Source organism: Gnatocerus cornutus, chromosome 6 (assembly GCF_029298725.1).
Source record: "Gnatocerus cornutus isolate USDA-ARS CGAHR chromosome 6, icGnaCorn1.1, whole genome shotgun sequence".
NCBI lineage: Eukaryota > Metazoa > Arthropoda > Insecta > Coleoptera > Tenebrionidae > Gnatocerus > Gnatocerus cornutus.
Window position 1 is genome coordinate 12,720,870 of NC_142238.1, and position 19,498 is coordinate 12,740,367.

General features: G+C 31.9%; 1 protein-coding gene across 3 annotated transcripts; it reads right to left on the reverse strand.

The window, feature by feature from the left end:
• Nucleotides 1-1,715: 1,715 nt before the first annotated feature.
• Nucleotides 1,716-18,969, reverse strand: LOC148173080 (uncharacterized). 3 transcript variants are annotated; one of them, XM_088039015.1, is made up of 5 exons: nt 18,890-18,969; nt 14,500-14,681; nt 11,845-11,964; nt 8,430-8,487; nt 1,716-1,915 (listed from the first exon to the last, which is right to left on the reverse strand). In XM_088039015.1, exons 2-5 carry the CDS (start codon nt 14,652-14,654, stop codon nt 1,871-1,873), a joined length of 378 nt encoding a protein of 125 aa, XP_087895141.1. In that variant the 5' UTR covers nt 14,655-14,681; nt 18,890-18,969; the 3' UTR covers nt 1,716-1,870. The 3 variants fall into 3 exon arrangements, with proteins under 3 accessions (XP_087895141.1, XP_087895142.1, XP_087895140.1); XM_088039016.1 differs by having other exon boundaries at nt 8,435-8,487; nt 14,500-14,684; XM_088039014.1 differs by having other exon boundaries at nt 14,500-14,684.
• Nucleotides 18,970-19,498: the final 529 nt, after the last annotated feature.

The following is a 19,498-nucleotide window of genomic DNA, read 5'->3' on the forward strand; positions in this document are numbered from 1 at the left end:
AAAAATATCGTTAATTTGCCAAGTCCATTTTAAATTTTTGTAAAGTCCAAAAATCTTTATTTTTCACATATTTCAAATCTAAGATTTAAAAACTTGGGGACTGAAACTAGAATGTTTTTTAATTCGGAAATAATAACACATAAAAAATCCAACCCGAAACCATATTATTTCCGTTTTATCCAAAAACAAACTTAACAACTTAATTATCTAGAATAGCTTCGAATGCTAAGAAATCTCATCTTCCTACCAAGTTCAAAAGTGTGTGTGAAGAAACAACGCATACAGAAGGTAAAATTATATTTTGGCATAAATTAATTGTAATTATTTTACAATGACAAGAGTCTGTTTTACTTTATCAATACGGTCCCGTTCATAATGCGCCTTTATGGATGTTAAACGATATCGTAAAACATTGATTATTATTATACAACCGGACACAAATAACTATTTTATAAGAGACGTAACAGCAATAATAATCACAAATTTATTCTATTGTTTACAATGCACTCATAGGTGACACTACAAATTCATTTTCGATAGGAAAATTTTGGCTCTTTAAACAATCGTTGACGTCAAGTGTAACATTTGTAATGTAAAAAAACTTTCGTGTTTGTTAATTGATTCTGAATTATCAAAAAGTGCGCAGTTAAAATAACACGAAACTATAATAAAATTTCATGACTATTTTCACCGAATGTAAAATCTGGTTTCGGCAGTTTAACTTTCTTCGCATAGTTGGTTAAAATTGAGCCAAAAGTCATAGATAGAACCATAATTCTTCAAGTCTAGTTCAGATTTCTCCATTTATCGGCATCTCTCATTCGATTCGGTATCAAAAATGTAAGGCCTAAAGCAATTGTGGTAATTGGTCCGAGGTCTAGTTTTTTCACGAGATTCTTATCCAAGGATAATTACAAACATTTCTTGGATCTGCACTTGCCTGATAATCCATCTGAATAGGATCTACCCACGCTTAAGTAAAAGTTTAGAAGGCAGTCCCCTTTTTTCCACTTAATAACTAAGAATTAGCATAAAACAAAACTCGCTAATATCACCTTACTTAGGAGCTATAATTTTCTAATGTTTCTTTCATAATAAAAGAGATAAATGTCAGCTGCTAGTCAGAGCACCGCTAAATCAAGTTGAGTCATAAATACCGTTTAATGTAATTTATAACACTTTTACATTGAGTGCAAGAATGAAATAGAAGCGTGGTTTTAAGTACGGTGTTGAACAAAACACATTTATCTTCTTTTTATTGAAAGAGTTGTTTAATTTTCAAATTACTCAAATTACCTAATTGGTTTGATTGAACAATGTTTTTCCAGAGCGGCTAAACCGGATAAACTTTGTGAATTGTTTAGATACAAACGATTCGAATTGAGCCGAGCCGATTTTTTCACCTTTATACCTACACATAACAAGTAGTTTTTTTAATAAATTGTCGGCACTTGATGAATTACCCAAGCCCAAAGTGTAACAAAATTTCCACAATAACTAATTTATTGTCCTTCTTTTGTTCCACCATTAAAGTGTCAGACTTCCACTTACCTTGTCAGGAAGCTGTCATGGGAGGTCTGCAACTTACTCATTCGCCAGGTTTTTTGCTCATAATAAAGAGAAATTCTTATTAACTCTTGTAAGCCACGTTCATAAATATTAATGTTAATCCGTCTGAGGTTTTTTGAAGGCTCTGGATGTAGTAAAGGAAGGTATAGAATGGGTCACGAACATGCTTTATTTGGACTAGATAATTATTAGCAACAATAAGTAACAGGTTATCTGCATGAGCTTTGATGATAATAAATCAGTGTGATTGTCTACGGGGCTGGGGGCTGGAGAAGGGACGATATCTACGAAAGAGAATTTCTCATCTTCTAAGGGGCAGCCAGTCTCCTACGTCCTCACTTTGATACTGTAAGAAAAAGAAAACCACCGTCAAAACTTCACGTTTTTTTACTAAATGGAACACATTTGTTTACTGGTTTACTGGTCTAATTAACGACAACGCCGGAAATAAATACGACTGTTATTAACCTGTTGAAGCGACGCCGACGTCTCTTCGGGCGAAATAATTAAAAATTTGCTCTTAAAAATGGCATTTACGAGCGGTAATTTATAAAACAGTCCGGACATTGCTTGTTATCATTTTAAACGCTATGTCCTGATAATTGTTTTCGTCTCCAACCTTTCATAATGTCACCCACAAACTATTCTTTCTTTTAACCTATTTCTCTCAGCGTCAGTGTGAAGGAATTTCCGTAAAAAAGCAATATCCAGTATTAATTTAATCAGTGTCAGCCTATGAAGCGACGAAGACTCTGATAAACTTCTTTAATCAGGTCAACTATTATTAAAGAACAAGATTTATTTTTATTAGTTCAGGGGAATTTTGTGAGTTAGAAGTTGTCGGAAGTGATTGTCTGCTTGTTAAAAGAAATCTGTCCTCAAATCTTTGCTCTATGATCTGTTTGCCGACAATTTAACAATCACATCCTGGCTAGAGAGAAAATATTTTGTCCGACGGAAATTATTAATAACAAAAATTCACGACAATTTCAACGAGTTCGGTCAAAATTTTATTTATCAATTTATCAAAATTATCTTGTAAAATAAAGTAACTACTTGCTAGGCGAATTTTTATTTATAGTAAATACGTACAACACTTAATGTCTTTTGTTTAACACAATGTATTTCCTGATTTTTTCAATGTTTGACAGTTTAATAAGAATCATTAGTATCGTTGACGCAAATAAAGCATTTAGAGACGGAAATAATGCGCTCGGACAAGTTTAGACACTAAAATTGTTTCTCGATTTGCTTGGTTAAACACTTTATTTAACAATGTTTTGTTATCAAAAACAAAACTGCGATTTGAAGGTTGTCAGATCCTTCAAAATTTTCCTTAATTTGTTGGAAGGCTCATTCTTTTCCTTACTTCCAAATTTTAGATTTTGTAACTTAAAATCATAAATTTTTATATTCCAGGATTTAAATTCACATACGAGGGTCATTCCAAAAGGTTTGAGATTAGAAGAAACAAGAAGGGTGAGAAGTTATCTGTTTTCATGACAATAACAGACGACTAGTGGTGACTATACCACAAAAATTTCACTCACCCCCTATGACCTAACCCCTTTAGTCTATAATAGAAGCGCGAATCAGTCATAAAAATGAAACTGACCAGAGAACATTTCTGGGCGATGATCCTGTACGACTTCAAAGTTGGCATAAAGGAGGAACGGTGCCTTGAAAAATTAAAAGGGGCATTTGGGGATGAAAGTCCTTCCAAAGCAACGGCTTACCGCTGGTATGGTGAATTTCGGCGCGGACGTGTAACATTGACGGATGAAGAAAGAAGCGGCCGACCTTCAACCGCAGTTACTCCAGAAAACGTTAATGCTGTCGAGGAACTAATAGTGAATAACTGTCGAATCGCATGTTGCGAGATTCAGCACATCTTAAACATTAGATCGGCAGCGTTGGACAGCATTTTGCACCAACATCTGCGAGTAAAAAAAATTGCATCGCGTTGGGTGCCACACCAGCCGAGGCAGGAGCAAAAGGACGCGCGCGTAGATCGGTGTGCATGCCAGATCGCTTTGAAGATGACACTTCCAATCGTGTATCAGAGATTATTTCAGATGATAAAACCTGGGTATACACCTATGACCCCGAAACCGATCGTTTCAGTGTCCTGATGACGCGATGCAAGCATTCCAGGACGAAGTTAGCGCGCTACCCCAAGAGGCATGGGCTGGATGCTTTAGGAATTGGTTCAAGCGCATGCACTCTTGTATAGAAGCTCAAGAAGCCTGTTTCGAAAAGCTGTAATAAACAGTTTTGATCTAACTTGTTTTATTCTCAAAATTTTTGGAATTACCCTCGTATTCTCTGCCATTTTTTAAAATTGCTTCACTGATGACTTTATTATTAACGTGTCACATTTTAAATCCTCAGTTTCAGGTTTCTTATTTTTATATTTCAGTTTCTCCGGTTCTAAATCGAATCGTAAATAGTCTCAAATTTAAGATTTTATATGAATTTGAAAATTTTGAAATTCTCAATTCTTTGTCACAAAATTCTGTTGCTGTTGCAGTTTTGCTTTCCAAATTCCCAACCCCTCAAGTACTTAGTTTTTAAGAAATTGCAGTTTTTGCCATCGTTTGATTTGCACTTTGGTCGCTACGAATTCGGTCTTACATGTGCATAATTCCAAAATGCAATTGTTCAAATTCGAATGTAATTCTATTTTTGTGAAAAAGTTTTCCGGAATTGTCAATCTTGCATATTTTCGAAACTTTGACATATAAAGCGGTTTTTGCAATCGTTTTTCTCGCGCTTTTCTTGCTAAGAATCCGCCGGTCTTAGATGTTTCAAATTCAAAAATTCAATTGGTGAAATTCAATGTAGTTCTATTTCGGTGGAAAATTTTCCCGAATTTTCAGAAATGCGGGTTTTCAATTGTTTTTCTTGCGTATTTGTTGCTAAAAATCCGATCCTAAATATCCTAAATAACTATATATTTTTCTATTATTTTTTAATAAATCATTATCTCTCTGCGGATGTCATAAAATTTTACGAGAAAAAACTACATTTCGAGAATTTATTGAAAAAAATCCTAAATAGAAAACAGATTTCTTATTGCGAAAAACTATAAAATGGAAATTGGTTTTCATGTACATACATACATACATAGTTATAAAAGTCACAATTACTGGTTACAAATATTAATTTCCCTTCGAAAAGTTCAATTACGTTAATAAATTGTTTTCGTAGTAATCGCAACTGCCCTTGTTTAACAAAATTTAATCTATCATTTGCACGTGAATGCATTTCCACGTGTTTATTGTGTTTTTGATAGAACACGAGCCTGATATAAGTATAATGTGCGTAAATTATCGTTCAAAAATACAAAAAACGAGATATAATGAGAATGGCACTACATAACCGTTTTAATTTCGCTCAATGCGCCACTTTTCCTTGACATCATAAAATTTAATTGACTAAAAAATAAATAAAAATAATCTCTCGCCGCTAATTTTACATTAATTATGCTATGGCTATAAATTTTTTTAATAATATAAATATGTAATTCGGTGTAATCTGTTATACAGGCGTTACTTGCAAATTACCTCCTAATGGAATTAACACATTAGGCGATAAATGGACAATTAAAAACACATTCAAATTCATTAAATGACGCATTGTTTGATTAAGTTTTGCGTATCACAGCAATCAGTTGCCAGCAATGTTAAATTTGTCAACAGTCCAATGTAAGTGACATCTCCATTGCTAAATGGAGGTAGTAACACGCTCTGTACTTGATGGTTGTCATATTAAAATCACACGTGTCGTTTACTACAATTAATAATTTCGCTACAAGAACTCTGATTGAAAAATAAAAAATGTTGTGGTAGGCCGTTACTTTCTATTCTCCAGCTCAGCTGACTAGCGAGAGTTTTGATTTTCACGCGAAACAATTTTCTTCAGTTACTTTCAAGGTTAACATTACAATATCTTTAGTAGATCGCATTGTTTTTATCGTACTCTACTTTCGACTAAGCGTAACAAATATTTATAGGAAAAGGGAAAGTCATCAGGAAAAGGTGCTCATATAGAGATCTCTCCCTAATAGAATAATAAACAACTTCACTCGTTACGCAAACCACGAAGAAGTTGAGAACAAATTTTACCTAAATTGTATGTAGTGAGTTCGAGGAGATAAGCACATAATATTAATAAAGGTCTTTTATGAACTTAGAAACTTCGTCTCTCATCATTACCTATTCATGATACACACAACACATGATGTGCAACAGTGTGGAGGAGTATTGCATATATAACAAGACTTACGTCTAAATTGCGGGGCTTGTAAAATTATGCCTACTGAAGGAGAAGAAATTTCGACAGGGAAAAAGCGTAAAACAGCACGATCATGTCCTTTACTATTTTTTGTTGTCACAGTGTGAACTTTCTCCAACGCATTCCCACTTTGCAATATTCTCAACACTAATGTACAACTTCTTCCAACTCCATAAGCCCCTTAATAATGATGTTTTTAGAAAAAAAAGGTTCACTCTATCTTCTATAAAGTTTTTGCAAGTTCGCGACGAGCCACAATTTAGTTATTGGAATACGTGTTGAGACATATAAAGAACAAATAGCGTTTCGAAAAGTGAAGAGAATGCCATTACCGTATTTCTCCTTCGATTTATTCCGGAAACTTGAACCGAGAGAAAAGAATCTTATTAAATAAGTGTTATTAATAGAAATGCGAAAGTGGCATTAATAATAATTGAACATTGATTTTTTGCTGTAATTAACAGACCAAAAAAAGGGAGTAATTATTGTTACTTTTAATACAAACTGATCTCACCGAGTGCGGTGCATTCATGAAGCAATAATTATTATACACTTAACCTACATTCTTGACTATTTTATTGCAAATAATTAATATGCTTTCAAGATTCTTTGTGCATTTTATCTTAATTTTTACAATCTGAGGTTTCCATAAATTACGTTTAATCACGTTTTGTTAATGAAAAATGATTTATTTATGTAATAAGTTACGTATTCATCGACTCTAGTTATTTATTAGTTGTTACACATTCAATTTATGTCGCCGTTTCAGAAAGATACATTTCAGTAGGAGCGAACTCGTTTCAATTTTTATAAACTCTTGCATTTATATTGGATTAACAACTTGTGGATAATATCGAAGAGGATTTTAAATTCTCCCCTCGCTTTGATCGGAGGCCAAATATGCTTTCCATCGAGTTCTTTTGAAGTTCTTCGGAAAACGGCGATGGCATAATTTGATTTGAGGAAGCAGTTAAAATGACTACCTCGACTATCCAAATTTAAATATTTTTAAATAAAATTAAATTAAAAAACCTCTAAGTTGTTCCAGAAAAAATATGTGAATGTTTTAGATTGCTCAAAATGGTGGATGCGCCACAATTAACATTTCAATGCTTTTTATCAGTTTGACTTTTAATTCCTACTAATAAAATGGTCATTTTTTATAATCAATATATTATTTTTAAAACAATACTTTTATTGAAATTATAAATAAAATGTTGAAATGTTTACTCTGCTATTGGTACGAGCATAGAGAAATAAAAAATTTAAATTCGCACTACTATTAACTTGTCTTGTTTGTAAAATATTGAAATTTAAGGAGATTACTATATTTGACTTGTTAATTGTTTGTTTCAAATTCCAATTTTTTAAGCAACAGACGGATTTTAGAAATTTTCATTTTCAAGAAGAACCAAAAGTTTCCAATATTTTACATTCAAACCTGTAATTTTGGTAATTGTAATGTTAGAACATTGAAATTTGAAAAGATTACTATTTTTAACTTGATGCTTATCTGATTTAAATCCTAATTTTTTTGAGTAACAGGGACAGATTTTAGAAATTTTAATTTTTAAGACGAAGCAAAAGATTTCAATATTTTCCATTCGGACCTGTAATTTTGGTAATTTTGACCCTAGAACAATAATCTTAAGGGAAATTACTATTTTTGACTTCTTCATTTTCTGTTCCAAATACCAATTTTTTTTAGTAACAGGGGCAAATTTTAGAAATTGTCATTTTCAAGACGAGACAAAAAAGCAATAAAATTTGAAAAGATTAGATTATTGTCAACATTCAATTAACTAATGAATTAATTAATCAAATTATTTTTTTAATAAAGCAATTTAGAGCATTTTCTCGAATTTCGAAAATTGGTTCGGCAAAACATTAAGAATTTCTTACAGGTTTGTAAACAAAAGATAAAAGTTTAGAAACGAGATAAATGTAAATAGAAAACAAAGCAGCTTTCAAAATAATGCAAATATAATTCCTGCTTAGTTACATTTTCACAGACACAAATATACAACTATAGATTCAGTGTATTAATAGTTTCCTTGAACAACCAAAAAAGAACGATAAACATCCTTTTATAACGAGAAACCAGAGCATTCAGAAAGATACGAAAGCCACCGTAATTGCCAAAAAAAAATTAACAATAGCCTCATTTCATTAAAAAAAATCCACAAAAAAATTTCATATTCAAATATCTCGAAATAAACATAAAGAAAAGTAACATCAGCTGACACACCAAGTAAACATTTTATTTAATGCGATTTAACACTTCGTGAACCAAATAGAGCGCATCAAAATTGTAGATTTTATTTCTGAAATAAATTTATCCTAACGCGGTAATTACTAAATCATCTGCGTTGCGTTCAGTAAACTAAAAACCTGAAATTAATGGAGCAACTATAAATGATTAGTCTACGCAAGTAGCTTTTTGTGAGATTTCTCTAAAAAGAAACCAAAACTCCCACGCAATTTCCGTTATCACAACCGTTCATATTTAAGTTTACTTAGATGTGTCAAAGTTCAACAAAAGAGGAAAAACCCAATTTTCTTACCTGACCTTCGTATTCAATCGGTGCAAAATTGGAGTTGGTTTCCATTCGCTTTCCGTACCTGAAATCAAACAGATCATTACCTGTTGCTTCTTCTGGCTCTGCAAAACATATTAAACTCACTCAAGCTGAAATATCAGTGAGCTTTCATGTTTGATCTGAGTTTATTTACAGATTTATTGGCTTTACAGGCTTTTCGTTATGTGAGGCTGAATTACAGATAGGACAAGAACAAAGAGTACCTCGTGTTAATTTCCGGAGTTGATCAACGCCGGTGATAGCAGTGGTTTAAATGCGGTTTTTTACACGACCCATGTTAAACTGTTAAATATTTATTCTCTACATACTTCGGTGTGAAATCGCGAGCTCTTTAAGGCAAAATAAATGTTTGTGGCAATGCTTTGTGTGTCAACACGCAAGGTGGAGATTTTGTGGGAAATGGAAAATGTGCATTTACTAAATGAAAGAAAATCTACTGCTTTTGACACATTTCAAATAGAGCAAAATCATGCGACTGAAAAAACTCAAAATTGGAGTCTCTGGACAAATATTTTTTTTATTTCGGGTTCACTTGATGGTTCATTGATGATTAAAGCCTCCTCCTATGTTAGACTCAAGGGATTGAAAACCAACACGAGTCATTGATTAAGTTTGGACTTTATAGATTCCAATGTGCTCTCGGTTTTATTATTTTTGCATATTTGCGTTTTCAGTAATTGAAATAACAGATTTCATTGTGACGATACTTAAAATCCAATTTCGGGATAATTTAATCAAAACAGTGCAATGGCGGTGTATTGTTGGTCGCCTATGCCCAATGATAAATTATAAATTTCAATATTATTGTAGAAAGGGCAAAATTCCGCCACGAAGAAAGGTCAAACGACATCAACCTCGATAAAGTAAAGAAATTTGCTATAAAGGATTAAGATATTGACGGAACTAAACAATTACATCGGATGGTTTATTTGACACGACCTCAAGCATTAAGTAGAGTCGTAAACGACAAGTTAACTTCTCCATGGAGAAAATAAGAAGCTAATTAAAATAATTAAAAAACATTTTGTAGCATCAATCGGTATTTTCGAGTCTGCAAAGTTCTGTTTCAAACAAACTTTGATCATTGGACAGCTGCAACTCTATTTTCAGAGATTTTCAGTTGGTACTGAAAAATGAACTTTTACTGTTATTTTTCCATAAATGCAATCGTGGAGATTCATTGTCAATTTTCCACTTTTAAATTCAGTTTGGGAGCAGTATTTTAAAATACAGAAGAAAATCAAAGTTTAACTTTGTGACAGGTAAAATTCCATTTATTTGAAGCTTGGATTGAAAACTAAACAACCTTTCTGCTCCATGTAAATATATTCGTGTCCATTGTGGCTGATTCAGTGTTGAATAAAAGAACTTTTTAACTAGAGATTAATGTGTATAATTTTATTAAAAATTGCTTCGATTCAACAAACAACGAGCAAACTACAAGATTTCCCAATTGTAACTCGAGAAATAATGAATCAACTTCTTGTTCACCTGAGGCATTTTCAATTTTCATTACCTGTACCTAACTCAAATGATCTTTATAAAACAAACACCACAGGACTGGATTTATGATCCTGAAATTTATCATGCAGAAAATCAGAGCACATAAACGATAAAACAGAAGCTAGAATTTGATTGCCCAGCCTTGGATGTGCAAAAATGAGTATGCAAATAAATTTTTGCATTTACACTATGACAGCAGACGTCACTCATTCAACACTCACCATAAAAAGCATTTATTTACAACTTCGCGTAATTTATGATAATTAACACATCTAACACAATAAATGCAAAACGATCATAAAATTTAGCTTTCTTCTCGCTGTTATTAACTTTTCCATCCATTCCAATAAACTGATAAATTAGATTAAGTGACCGCAGTTTGTTGTGCAATTTTGTAAAAGAATGGAGTAAAAGTTTTAAAAGTAAACCACGAACAACGAAAAGAAAATCACAATTAGAAGATAAGCAACACTTTTACTACAGATAAGTGGATCCCGTTTATTACGGCATAAAATACATCTAAAACAAAATAATTGCAACCGAAGTTAAAGCCACTTTATGCAAAACCTTTGACTGGAATTTATAATCTCGTTACCGCAATTCAAATGGGTAAATAGTTTTATTCGTAGTAAAAACTAATGTGAGAAAAGCTAATATTGGTTGATCTACACAGGTTCCAAGTTACGATTGTTTTAACGAGTTTGTTCAACAAAACAGAACATTTATCACTTTAAAAAATTTCCATTTGTAAAAATTACACGAATGTTTTAAGGTTTTGTTTCTTCTACACTTCCGCGTATCTTTCCAAGACTTGAATATTCATGAAATTATAGTCATTCTTAAGACATATTACGGTCCATAAATTGCTGTGATTTTGCACAACTTTAAACGAACCTCAATTTCGTGTTAATAGCTGGCAATTCATTACCACGCAGACCCTCAAAATTAACGTTGTTTTGTTTATCTGTCTGTGAGCTAAATTCCTGTTATTATCTGCTTTAATTTACATGTTTATTCCTTTATTGTTTCCAGTTTCTGCACTAGTTGGGGAAAGTGCTATTAAATATTTTAGAGCCGCACTTCTAGGTTAAAATCCTTCAAATTGTTTAAATGTTTAGAAATTTATTACGTTGTATTTGTGACTTTCTTCGTCTTTGATCGTTAAATTTCTTACCCGTGCGAAATGAATATTACGCACACGACATGTTGTTCAAACTATGTCTAGTGCGTAAAACACTACCATTGGACGAGATCTTGCTAAAAATGAATGTTATTTGCTGATTCGATGCTTTAAGAGTTACATTAATGCATTGTTTTTCAATTGTCACCGTTTTGTGAGTTGGTACTTTACTATACTATTTAAGAATTCTATAAAGCTTCCACTATAACACTAAAATTTGAAGAAATTTTTAAGAACTTCTACTTTCATATTAATAACGCTAATTCAAAAAGCTGTAGAGCCAAAAAACTGAAAAAAAAAAAGATTTAAAAACTCGAAAAACTTTAGGAAAACTTTATTAAAACGTGTAACTCTAGTAGTCTATATTAATCGAATTTGAAAAGTCACTATTTATTATTGCGGCAAAAGGATAGAGCAGGAAGTATGAATTCTTGAATATATCATTTTAAGAATCAATCAGAAATTTCTAAAACTTTTGGCGACTAAAAACGATAAAATTACTGTTTTTGATTTCTTTATTACAAGTTTCACGAAATTACGAATTCACAAAATCTCAAAAAAAAATCAAATAAAAATGGAACCAAAAGTTCCGTATTCATATTGACAATATCGTGCAGAATAATAGGTAAAAATAAGTAAAAAATGTAAAAGAACCATAGACAGGATGTGTGGAGTAAGTTGGAGCAACTTGCTCACCTGGGACGAGCTCGGTCGGCATAGAGACGATCAAGATGCTGAAGTCTTAACATGTTGATGGCACGTTGTACCTTGGGACCCATACTATCAGTATCATGTTGGATCGGGCCGCTGCGCACACTACCTACCACCAGCACGCGTTAGCTCGCACGAGTTTTACAACGCATGCACACCCACTTGGAAAAAATAGTATACAAAACGTGCAGATAAATTACAAACAACTTCTACAGGGATAAAAAATTTAATACCCGAGTCATTAGATGTTTTAAACATCAAAGAAACTTCGATGAAATGAAATTTGGCGACTAATTGGTCCTTGGCGGTGTTTTCCATAATTATTCTTATTTAGCGCGCAATTAAGATTTTAATTTTTGCTCATTAAAGTGAACGGATCGCGTAAATGATGGTTCCAAGTTTTCTTCGAGAGAATTACGGTTGATTGCCATAGTGCTCCTTAATCTCGCAAAGTTGACTAAATCGGCTTCCATCAGGGAGGCTTCAAAGTACGGCGTGTTGCCGCGACATAAAGAGAATCACTTAGCGAATTAGATTTTAAGACGTGTGTGATGAAATAATTATTGACATTTATTAATGTATTATTCGCTATAAGTTATTTTGAGATGAAACGGCAATAAAAATGCACTTTCTGTCAGCATAATTACAATTGTAGCTTTCAGCAAAATTTGGACTTCAATTTATTGTCGACTTTATCAGTTAATTACTGTCAAACGGAATTTTTTTTTATCACAACGCACGAAGAAATTACTGCTGTTGACTGCAAAACTTTATTTGTTAAAAATGGTGGGTGCGCCGGGTTCACTTTTCATATTTTACTTTTAGATCTTTAACCCGCGGCGCTTCAAAAATTAAAAACAAATTAATTTTTATTTTAATTCAATTAAAATTGTTTTTCACATAAAAGAAGTATTAGAATTGTTTTATTTCGCATTTCCTTTAATTTAGTCTAATAATGAATTCGGTTCACGAAACTAAAAAGCAAACAAAATTCCAATTAAAAATGAGTGACTTTTTTCAATTTTGGATAAAACGAGTTTGCTTAGTAAATAAACAAGATAAATTTGCTGTATTTTGGTTATTAAAATTGGTGGATGGGCTGCTTGCTAATTACGTTTCGTATCTACTAATACATGTTTTATTGTTTTAATTAAAATTTGAAACATATTTTAGGTCAAAGGTTTTGAAAAAATGGTTGTTTATATAATTTACTATTTACCGTTAGAGTTTAAACAAAAATATAAAAAAAACAGTAATTTAATGTTGGACAAATCAATAAACCACCAATAAGTTGTCAGACCGTTGCAGTTTGACTATTCCAATTGAATTAATTGTTCAATAATGACAGTTGCATTGTTCGAAAGCTCAATAAAATTATTGAACAAGTAGGCGCACATTTCAAACAATTTAATTTAAATCTAAAACAAATCAACCAATTTTAACTTCACCACAAGGCAAACACAACTTTCTACCTCTCATTAGTCAAAAAAAGTGACAACAAAACTTTTCACATTCCCAATTAGGCCCATAATTGCTACAAAAACACCAAGACAACATTTAACAAAGAAGAAACAGTGGCGGAAGCAACAATGCAAATTGATGAAATCACATTTTGCACCTCATAAAATTACGTGTGGTATATGGACTGCAAAAAGCGTCATTATGCTGAAGTCTGCATGAGGGATGTAACAAATATTTCAGAGCAATAAAAAATAGCGACCAACAAAAAATCAGTTTCAGCGCCAGATAAAAGACACTTGTATTCCCCATTAATTATTCCAGACATTAGCGCAGAGGTTTAGGAATGCGTAGGATGACCCCGAATTGAAGTGCATGGTTCTAGAAAAATGTTTTGTGGTAATAAAAAATCGGTGAGTGTAATGAAAATTTCATGACATCACAAATAAATTAGCCGCAGTTAATAAAAAAATAATCAACATACATAAATTGCACTGACCTTTACTACGTTGTTTATAATAATGTGATATTTACATAAACATTAAGTTTTTGTTCTGGAAGATTGTGAATTTATTATCATCAAAACACGTCGTGCAACAAATAAAAATAGAATTTTAATTATGAGAACTAGAACAATGTAGTAAATTATTCAATTTTTTAATTAACTAAGTATAAGTTTGTTAAGTTAGGTAAGTAGTTTTATTAATAGGAACAAATGTACATTTAATTGATGTTTTTCTGTAAATTAGTAGCATAACTCGGGTCAATAAGTTGTAATTTTCGAAAGTATTAAATCCCTCTGAGGCTGATAATCAAAGTCAAACACATAAATCAAAACTTTGAAAGAAGCAAATACTCTTTAAGTTTAATGAGACGCGCAAGTGATATCCAAGAACTTCCGAGTTTAAAGTTTCAAAAGCCAGGTATATTTTTCATTTTCTAATTTAGAAAATTTAATTTAACAATTGTACGAAAGAACTAGATCGTTCTTTTCCGTAAATGCACTTTAAAATGAGAGTTCTCTCAACTTTTAATTTATCACGAACTCAACGCTCGGTAGATAATCTCTTTATTCATTTCCTGTCCACTTTTTTGAAACATATGGGCAAAACTCTTTAATTTAACACAGAAAGCTGGGATTACATCATGCGAATATGGAAATAAAGATATTATTGAGATTACCTCGGTCTGGCCACAGAGGAGTACATTTTGTCTAGTTCGAGAAGCTTTTCCAACATGTTCTCATTCCTGGGACTTGGAGCTCCATTTGCCCAGTTTCCTTCGAGCATGACCACGGCTGCGATTGCAGCAAACCACCACAGAGCGGACCACCTCATATTCCTGATGAAACTGCGTTAAACTTCCTTCTGGAACAAGTAATAACTCTGTTGTAACATTTATGCGACTACTAAAAATAAAAGACTTTATTACAACTTTAATGGGTGGAATTGAGCGTATTGAATTTGAAAATAAAGGTGGATTGAACAAGACTTCTGCATTAATACTCAGATAAAGCGCCCTCGGCGAGTATTTGACGCTGTTACCCTCATTGCGATACGAATGTTTTTCATAATTGTGATATTAAAATTTTAATGCGCTTTTGGCGCAAAGAGCAAAAGGTGGACAAGTGAAATAACAAAGAAGAAATTAATTGAAGGTTAGTTTTAATAATTTCAGGTTTTCTTTTTCCTCAGAGAACTTGCAAAGATGAAAACATAAAACATCCATTAACTAATTAACTGAAGTTCTGACAACATAGAAAAATAGAAAAAACAAAATTCTTAGAATCTAAGCGGGAGAGCTTAAACCTACAGCTTTGAAAATACAATTAAATTTCTCCTCACGCCATCACATTATGCATTAATTTTTAAAAGTAATTTTAAAAAAGCACTTTTTTCTTTACTGCTTAAATTCCTTCTAAAGAAAGTGATAGTCTCGAAACCTGAGAATGCTAAAACAAAAAATCCTAAAAATTAAATAAATCTAAAATGCAATTCAAAGAAGAATCCATAAAATTCGGCAAACAAAAAATTGCGACGAACATTAATACAAATAAATTTTAAAAGTTACTACAATGTTAGGCCTCCCAAAGATTGAAAGACTTTTATTCAAAAAAATTGTTAAGAGAAATTAAAAAAAAAAACAAAAATTCAGGTTTCACACCAGTTTGAACAAGTAAGAGAATCGAATATGTAAATGAAAATTTATACAAGAAGCGTGTAAATGTAGATCGCTTAAAATAAATCTTTATATCATGTGAGCCACAAAATTTTTGTTTAGGGTAGGCCATGAAAGAGAGAGACAAACATAGAAGTCATGTCGGAGTGAAATTTTGTTTTTGATATAAAAATTTTTTTATGACAAAATGTAACATTACGAGGTGACAATAAGAGAAAATGTATCGTTTGTCTTTCCAGAATGAATAATGTATTGAAAACTAATTGAAATTAAATCAAATGTCAAATGTCAAACTACTGTCAAATTTTTTCTCGACCTACGTAAATTTTGTCAAGGCCTACTTTAAATAAAAATTTTGTGGATCACACGTTATTTATAATCCACAACTCTTAAAACAATTCAAAGAATAACAAATCTATCAACAATTAATTAAATGAGATATCTGCTGAGGTCGTTAAACACTAGATTTTATTTTTATTATTAGATACAGATGTAAATATCGGTAATTTCCACCGCAATTACAACGTTGCAGCCCCCTCAATTTTTGCCAAATTTGATCTTTTTTCAAAGTGTGCATGTGACATTTTTATGAAGACATCTAATTTTTATTACCTGATTAGTAAACTAAAGCTCGTTCCGTTTTACTGTTCAAATAAAGCACGTTTAGGAAATAAACTCACGTGTTATAATAGTGTTTAAAAATTGCAGTAGGTCCTCAATGTCTCCCTCAATTACGAAGTAATTAGCACGTGAATGATGAATTACACAGAAACTGAAGCAGTGTTGTTAATTCTCTTATTACAGGAGATAGTCGAATTTGTATGACAACGTATTAAACTCGATTTTAACGCCCTCACGGCCTTTAATTTACGAGAATAATTACGTGGAAGTTAATTCGTTATCAAAACTAAGTTAAATTCCTTAAAGGAAAGCTAATGTGCATAATTATCTTGTGATCAAAGAAAATCAAGTCTTGTGGAAATTTGTAATCTTATATTAACACCGAGAAACTTTCATGTAAAACCTACACGGGAATCAAAGAGAATTAATTTAATTTTTTGCGTGATCCGTGCGCATGTAATTTAAATACAATCATGCTAGAAAAAAAATTAACATGATATGTGCATTGCCGCGTATTGGGGAAATTGTGATGGAAGTTGATACCAATTAAGTAGGCAAGCCGCTTTTCTAGAACCTCTTTTAATCCTGAAAAAAGTTGAAAATTCTTTTAAGTTCCGCGAATAAAATTCTGCTCTTACTCCGTTTAGTGTGCTTACAGAGTATAATTTATTTAAGAAATTTGGAGGTATTTATGTGAAAAAAGCAACGACAAACAATTTAAAAATTCAGTGTAGGTCGACATAAAAGTCACTTTTAACTTGAGACCAAAGAGTATTCTCAATTAGCAAACGTGAAATTAATTCAATTAGATCGTAAGTTTGTGTTTTAAAAAGACTAAAAATAGAACATTTTTATTTCCTGGAAACTGGAAATGCCAATAGATAATCATCAATTAAAATCATTAATTTTCAACTAAACAATTACGTTATTTCTAGCATTATTATAATATCTATTAATAATAAAAATAAATAATAGATTGGAATGAGTAAGCTAAATTAAGCTATTCATAAGATGAACTTGACATAAATTGATATGCACTAAAATGCACTAAAATATCTAAACCAAATTGAAAAAAAAATTAAGACAACGACTAAAATTGTCTAAATTAGAATAAATAAAAATATTTGTCCATTTTATAGACTGTGAAGATAATTCAGACTGTAGTAAATTGGGCCAGAAATAATTACTAATCCAAAGTCTTTTAGACAGAATTAATTCGGCTAATTGCACTAAAATTGAAAATAAAATTAACCAAAATGTCTTAAATTGTAATACACAATCTGATTACGAGAAAATTTGAATTTTTTGTGTGAAGAATTAATTAAAAAGAAATGCGTCCATTTGAAAGTTACCTTAACGATTGGCAATTTATCGAGAACTTTTAAACATAATAAAACGTTTCCAATATCCTGAAACAACAAACTCGGGCCTCATTGTTTGTTTGAAACAATCATCTTAATTTTTCTTCTCAGAAATTTTTATCATTTTTTTATTTCTCTACAATTACGCTTATATCATAAATTTAAATTACAAACTGTGAAATGTATTCCATTCCCCCAGTTGCGAAATATCCAACACGAGTTACCCGCTAATACCAACATCTTATTTAATTTCCCTAAAATTCGAAGATTTATTAAACTGACAACAAACACACTTTGTGATCCTGTAATTAATTTCTGAGAGAAGTTGCGTTTGTTCTTGATAAACAGTAACAACCTATTATTCGTTAATTTACTTTAAAAGCGAATCGGGGGCTTTGTAAGAAATTGGAATTAGAAATCGTTTTAAAGCGAAAAGTTAGCGAAGGTGTTAAGAAACAATGACTTAATCCACCAATGTATCTCTAATTAATTCATCTCTGTTGTAACAAAGAGATGATTGTTAATGCAAAGTGCATATTTGCGGGTTTAAGCCATTTAAGCAACGCTTTGCTGATAATAAGCTATTCTAGCAACAGTAATCGGTTAAATTAACGCAATATTTTCAAATAATGAACGCAATAAATTTTGTTGTAATTCTATTCATAAAAGTTTTTTTGTACATAAATCAAGCAGCGGAACGAAGTTATCTGCTGATACCGGTGTTATCATAAATATTCGGCCGATAGCATCCAAAAATTAAATCGAGTCGGGTAGTGTTACATCGAAAAAACTTACCTATAAAGTTGTTCAATTAGTAATTATAACTTTAGACCTGATTTTTTGCCTCTGATATCAATAGGCACCGGCAAAGTTTTAATATTAATATTTTCGTGTACGAGAAAAAGATTTAAACGAGATTCCAACTTTTCGCAACCAAAAGTTAATTAGTCTTTTTCTTCATTCTCCAATTTGTGGTGCCACCAACAATTTATCAAACCTAATTATAATAGATAATGTAATCTGATTTTGATTAATTCAGCTCCTGTTCTGGGTAACCCCATTAAACCATTCCTTACAACGATATTATCTGAACGGAGGTTTAAATTCTTCTTTTTTTAATATAGTTTAAACAGAAATCAAATTTCCCGACGTTGTTCACGCTTGAGTTAAAAAATAAATACGCGCTTAAGTTTTATATTCATATCAAGAGTTTGATTCAGTTTGTATGCAAGGTAAACAACCACGAAAGTTCAAACAAAATATTGGGAGAAGGCAACTTTCAACTATTATTTTCTTAAGTAATGGAAAGATCAATAAAAAATTGCAGTAAAAATTAAAAAATAACAGCCGGTCGTGGTTTGGGAACAGCGTTGAAAGCTCCTTAAAGCCACTTATAATTTGAAAATACTCACGAGCTTTGAAGTTTGGGCACTACTCAGGGATTCACCTGTTGCAACTTTGGATATGTTGCGATGAGACTGTTTGACGTCTCTTGTGTGAGCTTTTATAGGAGTTTGGGACCGCACGCCGGCGCCCCACTGCAATGGGGGCGGCATAACATCCCGTCTGCAGCGAATAAATTCCATTTGCACACCTAAAATATTGTTTTAACAAAAACACGCCAATTATAACATGATTTAAATCCATTGATTTGAGGAACCCCACAACCACAATTTAGGTAGTTTGTGCTTCTTAATTACTGAATCAAAAGGTGGCGACTCAGCTATGAATAAGATTAGCATGGATAAAATTATCCAGACTCCCAGCGGCTGGAATTTATATGCAAAATTTAATTTCTGGTTTTGTTACTTCCGGTGTCGTGGAAATTCATTTTGAGCCATTTCACTGTTAATAGCTATTAGATACAACTGAAAGCTAAAAGCCGAGATCATTTTAAATTTTATCACGTTCGTTATTATGCTCTTGAAATTTCGTGGAGGAGGAAGTAATATCGGTACTAATTAACTGAAACGAATCCTGGATTACAGCTAAAAATAAAAGAATCAAGAACAATGTAGATA